The 21294-nt window shown below is 49.3% G+C and overlaps 1 protein-coding gene across 1 annotated transcript in view; it reads left to right on the top strand.

Moving 5' to 3' along the window:
• The window catches only part of MMD2 (monocyte to macrophage differentiation associated 2), a 50706-nt gene extending 31270 nt beyond the window's left edge, over positions 1-19436 (top strand). Inside the window, exons 2-7 of the mRNA XM_028845530.2 lie at positions 1631-1712; positions 5252-5412; positions 9536-9610; positions 14149-14250; positions 15441-15510; positions 17826-19436. Of these exons, the coding sequence (XP_028701363.2) occupies positions 1631-1712; positions 5252-5412; positions 9536-9610; positions 14149-14250; positions 15441-15510; positions 17826-18029 (694 nt within the window). The 3' untranslated portion in view covers positions 18030-19436. The remainder of the gene's footprint in view (positions 1-1630; positions 1713-5251; positions 5413-9535; positions 9611-14148; positions 14251-15440; positions 15511-17825) is intronic.
• The last annotated feature ends 1858 nt before the right edge of the window (positions 19437-21294 follow it).

The following is a 21294-nucleotide window of genomic DNA, read 5'->3' as shown; positions in this document are numbered from 1 at the left end:
GCAACCCTTACCTCCCTCAAGCGATTCTCCTGCCTCAGCCTCCCAAGTATCTGGGATTATAGGCACACGCCACCACTTCCAGCTAATTTTTGTATTTTTAGTAGAGACGGTGTTTCACCGTGTTAATGAAGCTGGTCTCGAACTCCTGGCCTAAAGTGATTTGCCCACCTTGGCCTCCTAAAGTGCTGGGATTACAGGCGTGAGTCACCACACCTGGCCAGAAATGTTTATTTTTAAGATAAAGTCATGTAGCAATTTCACCTGAGCCCAGCAGAAATAAGTGCGTGTGTTCACCAAAACATGTGCATAAAAATGTTCATGGGCCGAGTTATCCATAATGTCCCTAAACAGGAGTGTCCCCCTGCAGTGGGCTGGATAAGTCACTTGTGGTCTGTTCACCCAGTGGAATACGATACAGCCATGAAAACTACCAGTTGCTGTACCCCAAAATGTGGATGAATCTCAAAAAAAATCACATTAAGCAAAAGAAGCGAGACACAAAACAGCGTGTTCTGTATGAGTTCATTGAGCAAGTTCAAGAACAGGGGAAATAAATCCAAGATGACAACGGCAGAGGGTGGTTTCCCTGGGGAAAATGTACCCATGGGAGGGGGCACTGGGCACTTTCTTGGGGGTGAGAAGTGAGCCGTAGCTCTTCCTGGATGGTGGTTGTGTGGGTCTATGCATCTGTAAAAATCCTTCGAGCTGACCCCTTGCAGAGCTATATTGTTGGTAAGTTGTACTTAGAGAAAATAAAAAACAGGAAATGAGGCCAGAAGCAGTGCTCACGCCTGTAATCTCAGCACTTTGGGAAAGCCAAGGTGGGAGGATCGCTTGAGCCCAGGAGTTCGAGACCAGCCTGGGCAACATGATGAAACCCTGTCTCTATAAAAAATACAAAAAAAAATGTAGCCGGGCATGGTAGATTGTGCCTGTAGTCCCAGCATCTCAGGAGGCTGAGACGGGAGGATCGCTTGAGCCCAGGAGGTGGAGGCAGCAGTGAGCCATAGATTGCACCACTGCACTCCAGCCTTAGTGACAGAGTGAGACCCTTTGTAAAAAAAAAAAAAAAAAGGCCAGGCATGGTGGCTCACACCTGTAATCCCAGCACGTTGGGAGGCTGAGGTGGGCGGATCACCTGAGGTCAGGAGTTCGAGACCAGCCAACATGGTGAAACCCCATCTCTACTAAAAATACAAGAATTATCCGGGCTTGGTGGCACACACCCAGCTACTCAGGAAGCTGAGGCAAGAGAATTGCTTGATCTCGGGAGGCAGAGGTTGCAGTGAGCCAAGATCACGCTACTACACTCCAGTCTTTTGACAAAGTGAGACTCTGTCTCAAAAAAAAGTAAACAAAGAGAATGCCACATTTAGCATTTAGCAAAATTTTGTAACAAACACCACACTGGGGATTAGGCACAAAATATTGGGTAACCCAAAACCATTTAATGATCAGAAAGAGTGAGGGAGGGGAGGGAAGAGGAGGGGGGATAGGAAAATGGAGGAGTGCTCTTCTTTTCCTACTGGTAGGAAGTGAGGTCTTCAGGCTTCCTGGGAATTCGGATGGCACCTCTTCCCCAGCAGAGCTTCCTGGAATTCTCCCTCTGGAACTCTCCCTCTCCTTCTAGGTTCATGAACCACCGAGTCCCTGCCCACAAGAGGTACCAGCCCACAGAGTATGAACATGCGGCCAACTGTGCCACCCATGCTGTGAGTTGCCTTTGGGGGGTTCAGGGCTGAGATGGGGACACTTCCAGGGAGGGGGGTGGGGGAAGGCAACTCCTTCACGTATGTCCCAAGTGGCCCATTCCTCGCGTCTTCTGTGGCCCTCAGGCCCTCAGAAGAGTGAGTGCGTCTCGAGGGAAGGCCACTGGGGTAAATTGGGCTGCAGTGCTGGGCTTGCCTCTGTCTTGCTCTAAGAACCTTTGATGGGGCCGGGCGTGGTGGCTCACGCCTGTAATCCCAGTACTTTGGAAGCCTGAGGCAGGCAGATCACCTGAGGTCAGGAGTTTGAGACCAGCATGGCCAACATGGTGAAACCGCATCTCTGCTAAAAATGCAAAAATTAGTTGGACATGGTGGCAGGCACCTGTAACCCCACCTTTGAGAATTAATTCTCAAACCCCCCACCTTGACCTGTTCGACCCCGGGGTGTATTGTGTGTTTGGCCTGAGCCCAGGGCTTTCACGACGAGCTGCCGGTGTAATAGAAAGGAGTGGCTGGTGCTGATTTGAACTTGGTGTGTGCCAGGACCACACTGAGTTCTTTTTTTTTTGAGACGGAGTCTCACTCTGTCCCCCAGGCTGGAGTGCAGTGGTACGATCTCGGCTCACTGCAATCTCTACCTCCCGGGTTCATGCCATTCTCCTGCCTCAGCCTCCCGAGTAGGTGGGACTACAGGCACCTGCCACCAAGCCCGGCTAATTTTTTGTGTTTTTCTTTTTTCTTTTCTTTTCTTTTTTTTTTTTTAAGACAGAGTCTTACTCTGTCACCCAGGCTGGAGTGTGGTGGTGCAATCTTGGCTCACTGCAACCTCTGCCTCCTGGGTTGAAGCAGTTCTCCTGCCTCAGCCTCCCGAGTGGCTGGAATTACAGGCACAAGCCACCATGCCTAGCTAGTTTATGTATTTTTAGTAGAGGTGGGGTTTTTGGCCAGGCTGGTCTTGAACTCCTGACCTCAGGTGATCCTCCTGGCCTTGGCCCCCCAAAGTGCTGGAATTACAGGTATGAACCACCACACCTGGCCAGAAATGATTTTTTAAAGTTATAATTTCATCGTCTACAGCAAGGCTTCTATCTTCCCTGTTGATGTTCAGTCTGTCATGTGCAGATGGACATGTAGGTGGCTGATGGCCTCTTATTAAGGAGCCATCCCATTCTGGTGCGTTGCTGTTGACCTGTCCCCATCCAGCCCCGACATCCAGGTGCCCAGCCTGGATGTCGGGGAAGCTAGCAGGACACCTCCTTCCTTTGGGACTCACCTGGGCTGATTTTGCAGACAGATTGCTTTTCAGTGAGTCCTGGAGGATGCACATTGTTGGGACTGAATTCTCACTGCCTACTTTTCTTTAAAAAATGTTTAAAATTATTTATTTCTTTTGAGACAGAGTCTCTCTCTGTCACCCAAGCTGGAGTGCAGTGGTGTGATCGTGGCTCAGAGCAGCCTCTGCCTCCTGGGTTTAAGTGATTCTCCTGCCTCAGCCTCCTGACTAGCAGACAGGCACCTGCCACCACGCCTGGCTTTTTTTTTTTTTTTTTTTTTTTAAAGTAGAGACGGGGTTTTGTCATGTTGGCTAGACTGGTCTCGAACTCCTGACCTCAAGTGATCCACCCACCTTGGCCTCCCAAAGTGCTGGCATTACAGGTGTGAGCCACTGCACCAGGCCCTGACTTGCCCACTTCTTCCCAAAAGGGCTCTTCCAGCATTCCTTCCTTCCTACCTGCCTCCCTCAGTATATATTTGTTAGGTGCCCACCGTGCACTGGTGACCCTGTGCAGCTCGTGTTGTGTGGGGGAAATAATGATTAAGTAAGTCTATCATATAAGATGTGGGGGCTGCCAGGGAGAGAGGGCACCAGGTGCTATAGACAACAGGAGAGGCCTGCGTCAGTCAAAGGACAGAGCAGGTGCTCCTACCAGAGTGATATTAACCAGCTGCTGAAGGATGACTAGGAGCCAATCTCCCAGGGAGTGAAGGGAACAGCATGTTGAGGACAAGGGAACAGCATGTGCAGAGCCCCCGAGGCAGGAAAGTGTTGGGACAACTGGACAAAGGCCAGGAAGGCCAAGGCATAGTGACTTGGGGCAGAGCAGGAGGGAGAGTAGGGAAAAGCAGAGTAGAGGGGCTGGGAAGGGCCAGGCCATGCACCTATAAAGGCAGAGGATTTGGAGATTCCATTCTCTCCAGTGAATCATGGTGGACCATCCACTACTTAAAAATAAATTTTTTTTTGAGATGGAGTCTTGCTCTGTCACCAGGCTGGCGTGCAGTGGCACGATCTCAGCTCACTGCAATCTCCACCTTCCGGGTTCAAGCAATTCTCCTGTCTCAGCCTCCTGAGTAGCTGGGATTACAGGCGCGTGCCACCATGCCTGGCTAATTTTTTGTATTTTTTAGTGGAGACGGGGTTTCACCATATTGGCCAGGCTGGTCTTGATCTCCTGACCTCGTGATCCACCCGCCTCAGCCTCCCAAAGTGCTGGGATTGCAGGTGTGAGCCACCGCACCCGGCCACCATCCACTATTTAAACCCGTTTACAAACTGAATGGTACCTGGGCGCCTGTGCTGCTCAGGGCTGGGCTCTTCCTTCAGGGCAGTCCAAGCAGATGAGGTCAGGACATCTGTGATGATGATGTGTGACATGTGGCACATCATACTTCTCTGTGTGGTGTCCCAGAGAGGGGCTGGGGTGTGGTGGGGGCGGCCACTCCCTGTACGTGGTCTTTGACTGTTTCCTACATGGACCCCTTTGAGATATTTGAATCAAGTATCTAGACCTGCACTGTCCAGGTTGGCAGCCACTGGCCCCATGTGGCTGTTGAAATTGACACCTGAGGCTGGGAATGGTGGCTCACACCTATAATCCCAGTCCTTTGGAGGCCAAGGTGGGAGGATCGCCTGAGGTTAGGAGTTCAAGACCAGCCTGGGCATTATAGCCAGACCCCATCTCTATAAAAAATGTAAAAATTGGCCAGTTATGGTGGTGTGTGCCTGTAGTCCCAGCTACTTGGGAGGCCAAGGTGGGAGGATCACTTGAGCCCAGGATGTTGAGGCTGCAGTGAACTGTGATTGTACCATTGCACTCTAGCCTGGGGGAGGAAGGAAGGAAGTAAGGGAGGGAGGGAGGGAGGGAGGGAGGAACAGAGAGAGGGAGGGAGGGAGGAGAAGGAGGAAAGGAAAAGAGAAAGAAAAGAAAAAAGGAAAGGAAAGAAAAGTGGAAAAGGGAAAGGAGAGGAAGGAAAGAACGGAGGACGGAAGGAAGGAAGGATGGAAGGATGAAAAGAAGGAAGGAAAGGAAAGGAAGGAGGGAGGAAAGGAAGGAAGGAAGGAAGCAAAGAAGGAAGGAAGGAAGGAAATTTACACTTGAATCCATTAAAGTAAAATAAAATGATTCCATTCTTCAGTGGCACTGACCACATTTCAAGAGACGAGTGCTGCCACGTTGGGCAGCTCAGCCGGGGAAGGGGCAGGAGGCGTGCTCTGAGCCGCGCAGCTGCTGCACCTGTCCCCGCCGTCCCTGCCCCTCCAGTTCTGGATCATCCCCAGCATCCTGGGCAGCTCCAACCTGTACTTCCTGTCAGACGATGACTGGGAGACCATCTCTGCCTGGATCTACGGCCTTGGCCTCTGCGGCCTCTTCGTGGTGTCCACCGTGTTTCACACCATCTCCTGGAAGAAGAGCCACCTCAGGTGCCTCCTGCCCAGAGGGGACCCATGCCGGGTAGGGGGTCGGGGCAGGGGGACCCATGGCGGCCCGGGGGGTGAACCAGGACATCCAGTCTGCCTAGTGACATTCTCTGCTGAGCTGGGAGGGGCTGGGGTAGGTGACCCACAGGCTGGCTTTGCAGGAGGCACAGGCCCTGCCTTACACAGGCTGCAGTTGGGTCTCTTTGGGGCAGACCACCTCGCCCAGGGGAGCCTGGTTTGCTCACCTATTATTATTATTTTTTTTGAAATAGAGTCTCACTCTGTAGCCCAGGCAGGAGTGCAGTGGTGCTATCTCAGCTCATTGCAACCTTTGCTTCCTGGGTTCAAGCAATTCTCCTGCCTCAGCCTCCCGAGTAGCTGGGACTACAGTGTGTACCACCACATCCAGCTAAATTTTGTATTTTTTTTTTTTTTGGTAGAGATGGAGTTTCTCCATGTTGGCCAGGCTGGTCTCAAACTCCTGACCTCAGATGGTCCACCCACCTTGGCCTCCCAAAGTGTTGGGATTACAGGTGTGAGCCACTGCGCCTGGCCAACACTGTGCCTGGCCAACTTTTTTTTTTTTTTTTTTTTTTTGAGAAAGAGTCTCAATCTGTTGCCCAGGCTGGAGTGCAGTGGTAGAGTCTTGGTTCACTGTAGCCTCCACCTCCAGGGCTCAAGCAATCCTCCTGCCTCAGCTTCCTGAGGCACTGAGATCACAGGTGTGTGCCATCATGCCTGGCTAATTTTTGTATCTTTTTGTAGAGATGAGGTTTCACCATGTTGCCCAGGCTGGTCTCCAACTCATGGGCTCTAGTGATCCACCCGCCTCAGCCTCCCAAAGTGCTGGGGTTTCAGGGATGAGCCTTCACGCCTGGCTTGGTTTGCTCGCTTCTGAGAGGAGCAAGAGAAAAGCCCTTGCTGGCTGCAGGGTGGTCATGACGGGCCAGCTCCCCTCTGGGCTTTGTTCCAGGCAAGCTACAGGTGCCATTCCCTAATCTTTTCACTAATTCTGCAATGTAGGCATTAGAATCCCTGAGTTTTACATTTTCGATTTTTATTTATTTATTTATTTTTTATTTTTTTTGAGATGGGGTCTCACTCTGTCACCCAGGCTGGAGTATGGTAACGGTTCATCTCGGTTCACCTCCACTTCCAGGGCTCAAGCGATCCTCCTATCTCAGCCTCCTGAGTAGCTGGGACTACAGGCATGCACCACCGCATTTAGCTAATTTTATGTATTTCTTGTAGAGATGGAGTTTCATCATGTTGCCCAGGCTGGTCTTGAATTCCTAGGTTCAGGCGATCTGCCCTCCTTGGCCTCCCAAAGTGCTGGGATTACAAATGTGAGCCACTGCGTTTGGCTAGTTTTGATTAAAAAAAAAAAAAAATTACAGCGAGGCCAGGCAAGGTGGCTTATGCCTGAAATCCCAGCATTTTGGGTGGCCGAGGTGGAAGGATCACTTGAGGTCAAGAGTTTGAAACCAGCCTGGCCAACATGGTGAAACCCTGTCTCTACTAAAAATACAAAAATTAGCGAGGCACGGTGTCTGACACACACCCATAATCCCAGCTACTCAGGGGGCTGAGGCACGAGAATTGCTTGAACCTGGTAGGTGGAGGTTGCAGTGAGCTGAGATAGTGCCACTGCACTCTGACTTGGGCAACGGAGTGAAAATCTGTCTTTAAAAAAAAAAAAGAAAGAAAGAAAGAAAGAAAGAGAGAAAGAAAGAAAAGAAAAGAAAAAGAAAAAGAAAAAGAAAAGAAACCTTATTTGCTCAAGGTTGCATAGCAGCCACATTCAACCCAAACTGACTCTAGGAATCCAGGCCCCCCATAAAGCTGTATGCCACTCCCTTTAATTTCTAGGAAGACATGCAGTTGAGCCGTGCATACAATCATTTGTCAAATTTGTTCAGGGCTGCACTTTGCTAGACAGAACCACAGTTTGTACAGGTCAGTGATTGCTTTGTAACGAAGTATGCCAGAGCATTGTGGCTTAAAATAACAAGAAACACTTACTCTCTCTCAAAGCCTCAAGGGGTTAGGAATTTGAGAGCTTTAGCTGTGTGGCTCCAGTCCGTGGTGTTTCCTGTAGTCAGAGGTTGGCTGGGGCTGCTGTCATCTGATGGCTTGACTGGGGCTGGAGAGTCTAAGCCCCCTCACTTGGCTGGTGAGTTAGTGCTGGGTTGTAGTGTGGCTGTGTCTTCACAGCCACATGGGAGCTTGTTTCCCCCAAACTTAGCAACTTAACAGAACAAGACAGAAGCTGTAATGTCTTTTATGATCTGGCCTTAGGAACCATACACCATCATTTCTGCAATGTCCTAGTGGTTCCCTGAGTTTACCTTATTTGTTTTGGGAGGGGAGAGTCCCAGTGTGTGAATACCAGGGGTGTGACTCATTGGGCACCACTGTGGTGGTTGGCACCATGACAGTCCCATGTATTGAGGGTTATCGCTCACTATACAAGGTGAGGTCATCATAAAAATGGTTATTTATTTATTTTTATTATTTATTTATTTATTTTGAGACAGAGTTTCACTCTTGTTGCCCAAGCTGGAGTGCAATGGCATGATCTTGACTCACTGCAACCTCCGCCTCCCAGGCTCAAGCAATTCTCCTGCCTCAGCTTCCCTAGTCGCTGGGATTACAGGCACTCACCACCACGCTCAGCTAATATTTTGTATTTTTAGTAGAAACAGGGTTTCACCATGTTAGCCAGGCTGGTCTCAAACTCCTGACCTCAGGTGATCCCCCACCATGGCCTCCCTAAGTGCTGGGATTACAGGCATGAGCCACCACACCCGGCCAAAACAGCTGGTATTTATTGAACACTTACTATATACTGCACTGAATATTAGCTAATTTAATCCTCCCTACAGCCCCGTGTCAGGTTGCTGTCATTCTCCGTATTTTACAGAGAAGGAAGCTGAGATCTAGAGCGAATAGGTAACTTGCTCAAGGTTATGTACTCCTGAAGAGTAGAGCTGGAATTCAAACCCAGGCCTTCTGGCTCCAGAACTCGGATCTGAACCACTAAGTTCTTCCAGCATTAGAATGTCAGCTCCCAGACAGTCTTGAGGGGCACGGAATTTAGTAGTTTTTGGAGTGTTTTTTTTTTTTTTTTTTTCTGAGACTGGATCTAACTCTGTTCCCCAGACTGGAGTGCAGTGGCACAAACATGGCTCAGTGTAGTCTCAACCTCCCAGGGTCAAGAGATCCTCCTGCCTCAGCCTCTGGAGTAACTAGGCGTACAGGCATGCACTCTTATGCCTGGCTGATCTTTCTAATTTTTAGTGGAGATGAGGTCTCACTATGTTGCCCAGGCTGGTTTCCAACTTCTGAGCTCAAGCAATTCTCTTGCCTTAGCCTCTGAAAGCTCTGGAATTACAGGTGTGAGCCACTCTGTCTGGCCATTTTTGCACATTCTCCACAGAATTCTTTCCCCATTATAAATCTTTGGAAAAACCCAGTATATAAAGCAGAAATGCATAATGGCTCTGATTAAAGTATGGGAGGATGGCCGGGTGCAGTGGTTCACGCTTGTAATCCCAGCACTTTAGAAGGCCGAGGCAGGTGGATCACTGGAGGTTAGGAGTTTGAGACCAGCCTGGCCAACATGGCGAAACGCCGTCTCTACTAAAAATACAAAAACTAGCTGGGAATGGTGGTAGGTGCCTGTAATCCCAGCTATTTGGAAGGCTGAGGCAAGAAAATGGCTTGAATCCGGGATGCAGAGGTTGCAGTGGGCTGAGATCGTGCCACTGTACTCCAGCCTGGGAGACAGAGTGAGACTTTGTCTCAAAAAAAAAAAAAAAAAAAAAAAAAATGTGTGAAGGAGGATGTCCGATCCTTACTTGCAGGGGCACAAGGCCTTCAGTGGAATCCCGGAGGCAAGGTGTCTCCATGCAGCCCTAGGGTGATGATAAGGAGCCTTGTTTGAAGACCACTGCCCTGGTCACTTACAGATGGGGATTCTGAGGCCCAAGGGGTCCTGGCTAGATAGAGGAACCCAGCCCCGCTAACCTGTAGGCAGGCACGATCAGCCCAGGGCATAGTTCTGGGGGCACTGGCCCTTCCCTCTGTGCAGGGGCTGTGACCGCCGGCTTCTCTGCCACCCTAGGATGGTGGAACACTGTCTACACATGTTCGACCGGATGGTCATCTATTTCTTCATAGCGGCTTCCTACGCACCCTGGTGAGTACTGTCCCACCGCTCAGCAAATGCTTGGCAGCCTTTCTTTTCATTGTTTGAATTTATTTTTCTATTTGGCTGGGTAATATGTTGACCTGGCGCAGAGGAGTTAGGTGAACAGCTTTCCGCCACACTTTTCTCCTTCCTGGAAGCAGCTGCTTATACCCACTTTCTTGCGTGTCCTTCTTGAGTTATTTTATGCAGAAAAAGCAAATATATACATCATTTTTTTCTTTCTGAGAATTCTGAGACAGAATCTCACTCTGTCACCCAGGCTAGAGCGCAGTAGCGAGATCTTGGTTCACTGCAACTTCTGCCTCCCCGGTACAAGCGATTCTCCTGCCTCAGCCTCCTGAGTAGCTGGATTACAGGCGTGCGCCACCAAGCCCAGCTAATTATTGTATTTTTGGTAGAGACGGTGTTTCACCATGTTGGCCAGGCTGGTCTTGAACTCCTAACCTCCAGTGATCTCCCCACCTCTGTCTCCCAGAGTGTTTGGATTATAGGTGTGAGCCACCACGCCCATCCAAAAAAGCAAATATTAATATGTACATATGTATGCATGTGTCTATATATATGCACATATATATAAATATGTGTAATAGACAGACATGCATACACATGCATATATATATACATATATACTTATATTTATATTTACTTAATATTTAATTTATTTAATATAGCTTTTAAATTAAAAAAAATTTTTTTTTAGAGACAGGGTCTTGCTCTATTGCCTATGCTGGAGTGCAGTGTTGTGATCATAGTTCACTGCAGCCTCCAGCTCCTGGGCTCAAGTGATCCTCCCGCCTCAGCCTCCCAAGTAGCTGGGACTGCAGGTGCAAGCCACCATGCTTGGCTAATGTTTTTATTTTTGTAGAGATGGGTCTCACTATGTAGCCCAGACTGGTCCTGAACTCCTGGCCTCAGGCCATCCTCCTGCCTCGGTCTCCCAAAGTGTTGGGAGTACAGGCATGAGCCACTGCAGTGGCCACATTTTATAAGTATATATTTATTTTGATTTTATTTTTTGTTTTGTTTATGTTTTTTGAGATGGAGTCTTGTTCTCTTGCCCAGAATTTTCACCATAAAATTCACTTGGATTCTGAAGTTAAGATAAATTATGTAAAGCACAGGGAAATTGGATTTTCAGCCGGGCGTAGTGGCGTGATCTCGACTCAATGCAACCTCCACCTCCCGGTTTCAAACGATTCTCCTGCCTCAGCCCCCTGAGTAGCTGGGACTACAGGCATGTGCCACCACACCCCGCTAATTTTTGTATTTTTAGTAGAGATGGGGTTTCACCACGTCAGCCAGGGTGGTCTCAAACTCCTGACCTCAGGTGATCCGCCTGCCTCGGCTTCCCAAAGTGCTGGGATCACAGGTGTGAGCCCCTGCGCCCAGCCTGAGTCTCTCTTCTTTACCTTTACCCCGGCTGTGATTGACTGGGCACTGCCCTGTGCCAGGCCCTGTGCTGGTATCTGAGCGTATTGTCACAAACAGAACCCCCAGCTCCCTCTCTTTATGGGGGAAAAAGAAACAAACCAAAAACCAAATAAATACTGAAGATTTTACATAATCAGGGAGAATACAGACATTTTCAAAAAGCCAAAATTAGAGCAATCAGAGAGAAGCTGATGGAAATGAAAGAAAGAGACAAATTCTTCAGGCACTGAGACTGAAAAAATAAATTATTTGCAAAGTGAAAAAAACAAGCTGGCTTCTGAATGTGACCACAGCACCATTTAATGCTGACACACAGTGGAGACACTTCTAATCATTTCCCAAAGATAGACTTCGGAATAAACTATCAAATGGGGTTGTCATGCAGCCATAAAAACAATAGGCACCATTGTCACACGTGAAAGAAGTCCAAGAATCCCATATCCATGAATAGTGTTTGAAAGAAACTAGTTTGTGATGGCGTGTGCCTGTGTTCCCAGCTACTCAGGAGGCTGAGACAGGAGGATCGCTTGAGCCCAGGAAATCGAGGCTGCCGTGAGCTATGATTGTGCCACCACACTCCAGCCTGGGAGAGTGAGCCCTGTCTCTAAAAAAACAAACAAACAAGAACCCGAAACATGTAATTTTAAAAATCCAACTTTTTTTTTCCCCCCCGAGATGGAGTTTCACTCTCATCGCCCAGGCTGGAACTCAATGGTGTGATCTTGGCTCAGTGCAAACTCTGCCTCGCGGGTTCAAGCAATTCTCCTGCCTCAGCCTCCCAAGTAGCTGGAATTACAGGCTTCCGCCACCACACCCAACTAATTTTTGTATTTTCAGTGGAGATGGGGTTTCACCATTTTGACCAGGCTGGTTTTGAACTCCTGACCACAGGTGATCCACCTGCCTTGGCCTCCCAAAGTGCTGGGATTACAGGCATGAGACACTGCGCCCGGCTGAAAATTCAATTTTTTTGTGCTACATAATTTATCTTAACTTCAGAATCCAAGTGAATTTTATGGTGAAAAAACATTTGTTTGAATTTCAGCAAAATTTTTAAGTGTCCATTTTCTTCTTTTAAAGTCAAGTTAAAATTAAATGTAATACTTCTAATTAAAAATGATGTGCATAACTTAATTCTCACCCTTTCTCCTTTCCCTTCATCCCGTCCTATCCTTCTACCTGGTGGCCTATTTTTAGGTCTACTTGGAAGGATATCTCGAATGATGTTCACTGATGGTTATTTTAGGTAATGAGACGGGTTATTATTTTTTACTCTTAAACTTTTCAGTGTTACTTAACTTCTTTATAATGACAGACTCCATGCAGGTCACTTTTTTTGGCAGAAGTTGTACGTAACACATTCTCATTTCAGAAATTTATTCCAGGCCAGGTGCGGTGGCCCACGCCTGTAATCCCAGCACTTTGGGAGGGTGAGGCGGGCAGATCACCTGAGGTCAGGAGTTCGAGACCAGCCTGGCCAACATGATGAAACCCCGTCTCTACTAAAAATACCAAAATTAGCCAGGCATGGTGGTGCATCTGTAATCCCAGTTACTCTGGATGCTGAGGCAGGAGAATCACTTGAACGCGGGAGGCAGAGGTTGCAGTGAGCTGAGATCACGCCCCTGCACTCCAGCCTGGGTGACAGAGTAAGACTCCATCTCAAAAAAAAAAAAAAAAAAAATAGAAATTCATTCCAGAAAAAACCTAAAGGACCCTCTTCTGCAATCATCACCACTATTAATTACACCTTTCCAGACAAAACCACATGGGACGAGGTTCAGATCTTTTTCTGTGCATTGACAGTTATCTCTTTTGTTTTGTTTTTTTTTTGAGACGGAGTCTCGCTCTGTCGCCCAGGCTGGAGTGCAGTGGAGCCATCTCGGCTCACTGCAAGCTCCGCCTCCCGGGTTCACACCATTCTCCTGCCTCAGCCTCCCGAGTAGCTGGGACTACAGGCACCCGCCACCATGCCTGGCTAATTTTGTTTTTGTATTTTCAGTAGAGACAGGGTTTCACTGTGTTAGCCAGGATCATCTCAATCTCCTGACCTCGTGATCCGCCCGCCTTGGCCTCCCAAAGTGCTGGGATTACAGGCGTGAGCCACCGTGCCTGGCCGACTGTTCTCTCTTTATACATACACACAATATTAGTCATCTCATTCTTGGTTCATACCCCCTACCTACCAAATACCTCACAATATAGCTTAGAGATCTATCTATGTTGGTAAAAACAGATCTTCCTCATATTTTTCATTTTTAAATTATTATTATTTAAAATTTTTTTTGAGACAGGGTCTCACTCTGTTGCCCAGGCTGGAGTGCAGTGGTGTGATCATGGCTCACTGCAGCTTCGCCCTCCCAGGCTTAAGCAATCCTCCCGCCTCAGCTTCTCAAGTAGCAAGACCCTGTCTCTTAAAATAATTATTAACAAAGGATTGGAGGCCAGGCGCGGAGGCTTAGGTCTGTAATCCCAGCATTTGGGAGGCCAAGGTGGGTGGATCACCTGAGGTCAGGCGTTCGCGACCAGCCTGGCCAACATGGAGAAACCCCATCTTTACTAAAAATACAAAATTAGCCGGACGTGGCGGTGGGTGCCTGTAATCCCAGCTACTCGGGAAGCTGAGGCAGGGGAATCGCTTGAACCCAGGTGGTGGAGGTGGCAGTGAGCTGGGATTGTGCCACTATACTTTAGCCTGGGGCACAGATAGAGACTACATCTCAAAAAAATAAGCGAAACAAAACAAAACAGCGTTGCTTTGGTTAGCTGCTGGAACTGCAGTGATGGAGAATGCACAATTCCCGCCAAACAGGCTTTACCTGTTCATCATCCTGCCAGTTTGAGGTGCTGCTTACCTTTTCTTCTAGATATTATCAATTTTACTAATTTTCCTCTAATCATTGCTTGCTGCTTCAAGTTATCTAGCGCACTTTCTGCCTGTTCACCTGTCTTCCTGTGAGCGCCCATGTCCCAGCCGCGAAGTGACGGGTGACAGGACTTCCTTGGGGTCCATTTCCTGTGACAGGCCAGTCCTCAAGGGCTGGGGTCTTGGTGGGCCCTCCTCAGGGCCATGGCCTTGGCTCTCTCTCTCCCAGGCTGAACCTTCGGGAGCTGGGCCCCTGGGCCTCCCACATGCGCTGGATGGTCTGGATTATGGCTTCCGTGGGCACCATCTATGTCTTCTTCTTCCATGAGCGGTAAGCCGGGCCTGGGGGCTGCAGGGTGGCGGGATTCCCTTAGATGCTCCAACCTCCTGGGCAGTACTCCTGGGCAGTTGAGAGCCCAGGATGATGCCATAGTCGTGAGAGCACAGCGCTGGCTGTCATGCCATTCAGGCTCATGGGTGGCCACCAGGTCTTGCAGCCCCTAGGGTCAACTTGAAGTTATCAAAAAGACATCATAGGTGGCCAGGCGTGGTGGTTCACGTCTGTAATCCCAGCACTTTGGGTGGCCGAGTGATCTGCGAAGAAGGAGGATCACTTGAGGTCAGGAGTTTGAGACCAGCCTGACCAACATGATGAAACCCTGTCTCTATTAAAAATGTGAAAATTAGCCGGGCATGGTGATGGGCGCCTGTAATCCCAGCTAACCAGGAGGCTGAGGCAGGAGAATGGTTTGAACCCGGGAGGTGGAGGTTGCAGTGAGCCAAGATTGCGCCACTGCACTCCAGCCTGGGCGACAGAGGGGGACTCTGTCTCAAAAACAAACAAACAATAAAAAACACAGGTTCCCAGCCCCATTGAACCGGGGTGGGGTGGGGGTGGTCACATGCCATCTGCCCTCCCTAAATTATTAGAGATGAAGGGAGAGGTCCTGAAAGAGCCACACTCTCTGTATCCCCATTCTGCCGAGTGATGGGGATGGAAATAATTCAGTGGGATTATTATAGAAACAGGATGATAGAAGCAAAAGAGAATAACAGACTTTCTGCAGTCTCAGAGCCCAGGAACCTCTGGAAGTCATTTAGTCCAGGGACAGCAAAGAGGCTTCGGTTGCTGCAGCAACCCAGCTCGATTGGAAGTGGCTGCTTGGGCCCTATGGGAAGAGATGCTGGGATCGAATAGTGATGTCTGCCATGGGCTGAGCATAGGAAGTGCCCGTGTGTGCTATGCCCAATGTTTGTAATCCCTGCTGTGGCACCAGCATGCATTTCACAGATGTGGAAACTGAGTCTCAGGGAGGGAAAGTACCCAAGGTCACACAACTGCCAGCACCTGTTGGATGTAGCTGGGTGAAATCTGAGCCAAGTCGTGCTGGGCAGAGAAAGCGTCCTTTCTTCTCACTGTTCTGGTCAGAGTGTTCCCTCTTCCCCAGGAACACGGAGCTGTGTGCGGTTTCCTTGTGGGGAGGCATGTCCTAAGGCTGGCATGGCTTGTCTTCCTGCCAGGTACAAGCTTGTGGAGCTTCTCTGCTACATCGTGATGGGCTTCTTCCCTGCCCTGGTCATCCTCTCCATGGTAAGTGCTGCCAGCCCTGCATGGATGGGTCCCTGCAAGGGACCAAGAGTGTCTGGGCTGGACTTGGCTGTTGAGATTGTCACACTCTCCTATGGCAGGTGGGGAAACTGAGGCCTGGCATGTCTTGTCTAAAGAGGCAGTAGGCCAGGCACAGTGGCTCATGCCTATAATCCAGTCCTTTGGGAAGCTGAGGTGGGAGGATAGTTTGAGTCCAGGGGTTTGAGACCAGCCTGGGCAACACAGCAAGACCCATCTCTAAAAAAAAAAAAAAATTTGCCAGAGGTGGTGCACACCTATAGTCTCAGCTACTCTGGAGGCTGAGGCAGGAGAATCTCTTGAACTCAGGTTGCAGAGGTTGCAGTGAGCTGAGATCGCACCACTGCATTCCAGCCTGGGCTACAAGAGTGAAACTCTGTTTCAAAAGAACAATTTTTTTTTTTTTTTTTGTAGAGGCAGGATCTCCTTATGTTGCCTAGAATAGTCTTGAATTCCTGGCCTGGTGAGGGCTTGGCAGGTTCTTCTTGCTCAATTCCCTCCTATCCTATGAGTGTTTCTTTTTCTGCTGCTTCTTCTTTTTTTTTTTTTTTTTAGAGATGGGAGTCTCACTATATTGCCCAGGCTGGTCTCGATCTCCTGGGCTTAAGCCCACCTTGGCCTTCCAAAGTGCTGGGATTACAGGCGTAGCTACCGTGCCCTGCAGAGAGTTTCTTTTATTAAGAGCAACTCATGTTAATAGTACTCACATCCGGGGGCCAGGACTACTACTTTTTTCCTACCATGTTTTTTTTCTCTAAATATTTTTTGCCATGAAGCAAAACAAAAATTATTTTCTCTACCTCTCTCTCTTTTTTTTTTTTTTTGCCATGCCATTACTTTAAAAACTTGTGGTAAAATATTCAGTTCAGTGGCAGTAAGCACAGTCACATTGTCATGCGACCATCACCACCAACCATCTTCAGAACGTTTTGCATCTCTGCAAACTATAACTCTGTCCTGTCCTCATTATTTTATTTTATTTTTTGAGACAGAGTCTTACTCTGTCACCCAGCATGGAATGCAGTGGCATGATCTTGGCTAACCGCAACTTCCAACTCCCAGATTCAAATGATTCTCATGCCTGAGCCTCCTGAGTAGCTGGGATTACAGACATGCGCCACCACTCCTGTCTAATTGTTGTATTTTTAGTAGAGACGGGGTTTCACCATGTTGCCCAGGCTGGTCTCGAACTCCTGACCTCATGATCTGCCCTCCTTAGCCTCCCAAAGTGCTGGGATTATAGGCGTGAGCCACCGTGAGGCGCCTGGCCTCGAGCTCGTTTTGTTTATCCATTCATTCCTTGGTGGACCCCTGGGTTGCTTCCTCCTTTTGTTGTTGTGATTATGCTGCTATGAACATGGGTGTGCAAATATGTGTCAAGACCCTGCTTTCAATTATTTGTGTATATACCCAGATGTATTACATTTTTACAAAAGATAAGCTATAGGCCAGGCGTAGTGGCTCACACCTATAATCCCACCACTTTGGGAGGCCAAGGTGGGCAGATCACCTGAGGTCAAGAGTTTGAGACCAGCCTGGCCAACATGGTGAAACCCTATCTCTACTAAAAATACAAAAATTAGCTGGGCATGGTGGTGCACACCTGTAGTTCCAGCTACTCAGGAGGCTGAGGCAGGAGAATGGGTTGAACCCGGGAGGTAGAGGTCGCAGTGAGCCGAGATCTTGCTACTGCACTCTAGCCTGGGCAAAAGAGCAACTGCATCTTAAAACAAAAACAAAAACAGGTAAGTTATACAAATATTATTTGAGGCTGAGTGTGGTGGCTCGCCCCTGTAATGCCAGCACTTTGGGAAGCCGAGGTGGGAGAATCACTGGAGGCCAGGAGTTTGAGACCAGCCTGGGCAACATAGTGAGATGCCCCCATCTCCAAAAATAAAATAAAATTAGCCAGGCATGGTGGCACCATGGGATATCTATAGTCCCAGCTACTGAGGAGGCTGAGGCAGGAGGATTGTTTCTGGAGTTGGAGGCTACTGTGAGCTACGCTTGTACCACTGCACTCCAGCCGGGGCAACAGACTGAGACCCCGTCTCAAAAAAAAAAAAAAAAAAATTGGTGAGATTTTAATAGAAATGGGACATCTAAGAACTAGTCTGGGGAGAATCGCTGGCATATCAGTGTTGAGGCTTCCCACCTGGGAGTCTGGGCTGGTTTGCCACCTGTGTGTCTGTTAGTTTTGGGTGGTGGGGACTGGCTGGTACTTCCAGCCACAGTGGCTGCCCCTCTGACCTGTGCCCCACCCTTGTCCTTGCCGACAGCCCAACACCGAGGGCATCTGGGAGCTGGTGACCGGAGGGGTCTTCTACTGCCTGGGCATGGTCTTCTTCAAGAGTGACGGGAGGATCCCCTTTGCCCACGCCATCTGGCATCTCTTTGTAGCATTTGGTGCTGGTACCCACTACTATGCCATCTGGAGGTACCTCTATCTGCCCAGCACCCTGCACACCAAGGTGTCCAAATGAGGTGACCCAGACTCCAGAGGTCACTTGGGCTTTAGGAGTGCAGCACCACAGGAAGCGTTTTTGCCAACGTTAACCCAGAGCACAGCGCGAAGGCCTGTCTTCCCTTCATTGGGTAGAGTTCTTGATGGCTCTGAGGTGACTTCTGGTGATGACCAGATCGTCCCTCGAGTCCCCAGCGAGAAAGCAAGCATTTAGCCATTCTCACAGAGGAGAAATTAACCCTGTAATGTGTTTCTATTTTAGATGAGTGTTTCCTAATACAAGCAACATTAACATCTTCAGAAAAGGAAGCAGGCGTGGTCCTGGAAAATTGGGGAATGACGGGCCAATCTGTGTTTCAAAGGTCCTGAGGAATCTGGCAAGGAGTCCTGTGGCTTGTTCATACCTGGGTGGCCAGGGCCTCCCTCTCTGCTACCAAAGTCCAGGTTGGCGAATTGTCTCCCGTTCAGGGAAAGGGGACAGCCCAGCTTGTAGATGAGGGATGGTGAATGGCTGTGACCATGGCAGACATCACCAATCAAGTGCAGCACGTGGGTGATGTCAGAATTCTTCCCAGCACTGTGTTCTGGGCAGCCAGTACCAATCAATTTGGCACTCATGATGCGACCTCTTTGCCCTTCCTGTCTGGTGTGCTCTGAAATGGGATCATGGCCAGAGTAGCTGAAAATCTCCAAATGGGCATTTGCATGCCTATCTCCTCATCTCCCCTTCCCTTTTGGGAAGCTCCTGGAGTAGGCAGTTTGGGGGCAGTAGAGGGAAACTGAGGCACACACCCACGCAGCCCCTGATGTTCTGTTCCACCGTAGTTGGTTCTCAGTACAGTTGGGGATGAGGATGCTGTTACTTGGCCATTTCTTCCCATCTCCAAAAATCCACAGACATTACAAGAGCCATTCATTCATAAGATGGGGCAAACAGTCCCTGGGCACTTGCTCCCTGTTCCATACTTAAGGTTTGTGATACCAACCTTTGGATTCTGTCTTGGTGCCAATCAGTGGCTGTTAGAGGCTACTCAGGTGTACCCCAAAAGGAAGGCACATGGATCTAGGGAGACTGTTCCAGGTCCCCTCAACCTCTGAAGTGCCCAGTACCCCAACAACAAGGCTTCTGGGGACCTGTTCTTCAGTCCCCATCAGGGCGGGGCCAGCATCTTTGTCCAATGCTGCCTGGACATTTACTGGGGAGGTGAGTAGCAGGCCCACCTCCAGGATCTGAATTGGAATCTCAGATTCTCTGGATAAAGAATCTGTCTCAAATCAGGAGGTCCTCATTCTGCGACTCCCAACCAGAGTGGAGTGGGCACAGACAGAATGCCTTATGCTTATCTACAGCACATTCCAGTGGGTTCCAGGGCTCCTGCACCTGGAACCCCATATGTCCAAGCCAGTATTAAATTATCTCGACACATTTCACAGACCAGACTGCCTCCATGCTGGGAGATGCTGGATAGCTTTTGTCCTCCTGCCCGTGTATGTGCGTGTATATGTGCATGTGTGTGCACACGTGTGTCTACACAAGCATTATATGTCTACACAGGCACTCCTAATGCCTGGAAGCTGTCTTCGGTAAGCCTGCCCTGTGGAGCTCACCAAATATTTCCCACCAGCTGGGGTCAGGGCTGGAGGTCAGTGGGGAAACTTTTGCAGGGGAGGGCTGGTTGGAGAGAGACTTGCTCCCAAATGAGGACAGAGACACTGAAAACTTGACCTCTGCCTGGGCCTGGGGCTGGGAGAGAGGGTTCTGGGGGTTCTGGGGTGCTGTTTAGGAGACCTCCCAAGGTATGGCACCATGTCAGGCCAAGATAAAATCCTGTATCAAGACGCTGATGGACACCAAAGCACCTTCTGGGACCAGAGACTTGGGACTACTTCTCCTTCTTCTTTGCTTCCTTCTTTCCTCCTCCTCTTCCTCCTTCCCTCCCTCCTTTCCTCCCATTCCTCCCCTTCCTCCTCCTCCTCCCCTTCCTCCTCCTCCTCCCCTTCCTCTTCCTCCTTCTCCTCCTCCCCTTCCTCTCTCTTCTTCTTCTTCTTCTTGTTGTTGTTGTTGTTTTTCTTCTTGTTCTTCCTCCTCCTCCCCCTCCTCTTCTCCTTCTCCTTCTCCTTCTTTTCTTCTAAGATACTTTGGCTTATTTTCTTATTTGGATGACTTGGGACTTCTTTAGTGGCCCCATAGCAGCTGCTGACTCCTCAGTCTGACACCTGCACCTCCTGTGCCCCCTCCTCCTGGGCATCTGGGCTTGCATTTCCCCAGGACAGCTTGCCCCTTCATGCCCCTGGATCTTTGGAGGTGCTGGTCCTGCTGGTGGGAACTGTTGATCTCCTTGTCCACCCAACTTACTCCTACTCATCCTTGAAAGTTCAGCTCAGGCATCAGCATTGGGGAACTTCTGGCCTTCCTCTGACTTAGGGGCTTTCCTTCTGCTCCCTGTCATGCTCCCTGCCCCCCCGCATCACGGCTTGGAGCCTCGTCCTTCATCATGCAGCTACTTGCGCCAGTCCCAGACCTGGGAGCCCCTGGAGGGAGGGACTGTGTCTTGCTGGACTTGGGATCAAATCTAGCATGACCCCAGCATTGTGGGAGCTTTCATCAATTTCCTAACCTCTCTGAGCCTCAGTGTTCTCAGCTGCTAAATGGGTATAGTAAGGCAGCACTTTATGGGCTGCTTGAAGATGCAGTAGGATAACAAATGCACAACAGCATCTGCTCTCCTCATTAGTTCTGTTGATCCTGAAGATCACACGATTTCAGGGGTGTCAGCCAAAGGAATGAATCACTAATGGTGGAATTTCCAACTGTAGATAGTCTGGTGAGAACATGGAGGGCATTCTGAAAGGCTTTGGCCACATTTCCACCCCTCACTTCAATTCAGGACATGCTTCCCATAAACACTTTCTCTTCCCCAGCATCATTCTGGAAGTGATTTTCCCAGGATTCCACTTCACCCAAGCCCAGACCTTGGATGTCCTCTGAATGCATGCTAAGTAGTGCAGGAAAGGAAAAGAAGCTTCCTAGGCCATTCTCTCCAGTGGGCAAGGCCCTGTCCTGGGAGCATTCTAGGCTGTGCACTGGGTGTGTGATGTAGAGAGGGGACAATGGGCGCGGTGGCTCGTGCCTGTAATTCCAGCACTTTGGGAGGCTGGGGTGGGTGGATCATCTGAGGTCAGGAGTTTGAGACCAACCTGGCCAACGTGGTGAAACCCCGTCCCTACTAAAAATACAAGAAGTAGCCAGGCATGGTGGTGTGTACCTATAATCCCAGCTACTT

The sequence above is a fragment of the Macaca mulatta genome, chromosome 3, assembly GCF_049350105.2.
Source record: "Macaca mulatta isolate MMU2019108-1 chromosome 3, T2T-MMU8v2.0, whole genome shotgun sequence".
NCBI classification, from domain to species: Eukaryota; Metazoa; Chordata; class Mammalia; order Primates; family Cercopithecidae; genus Macaca; species Macaca mulatta.
This window is presented reverse-complemented; position numbering and strand designations above follow the sequence as displayed.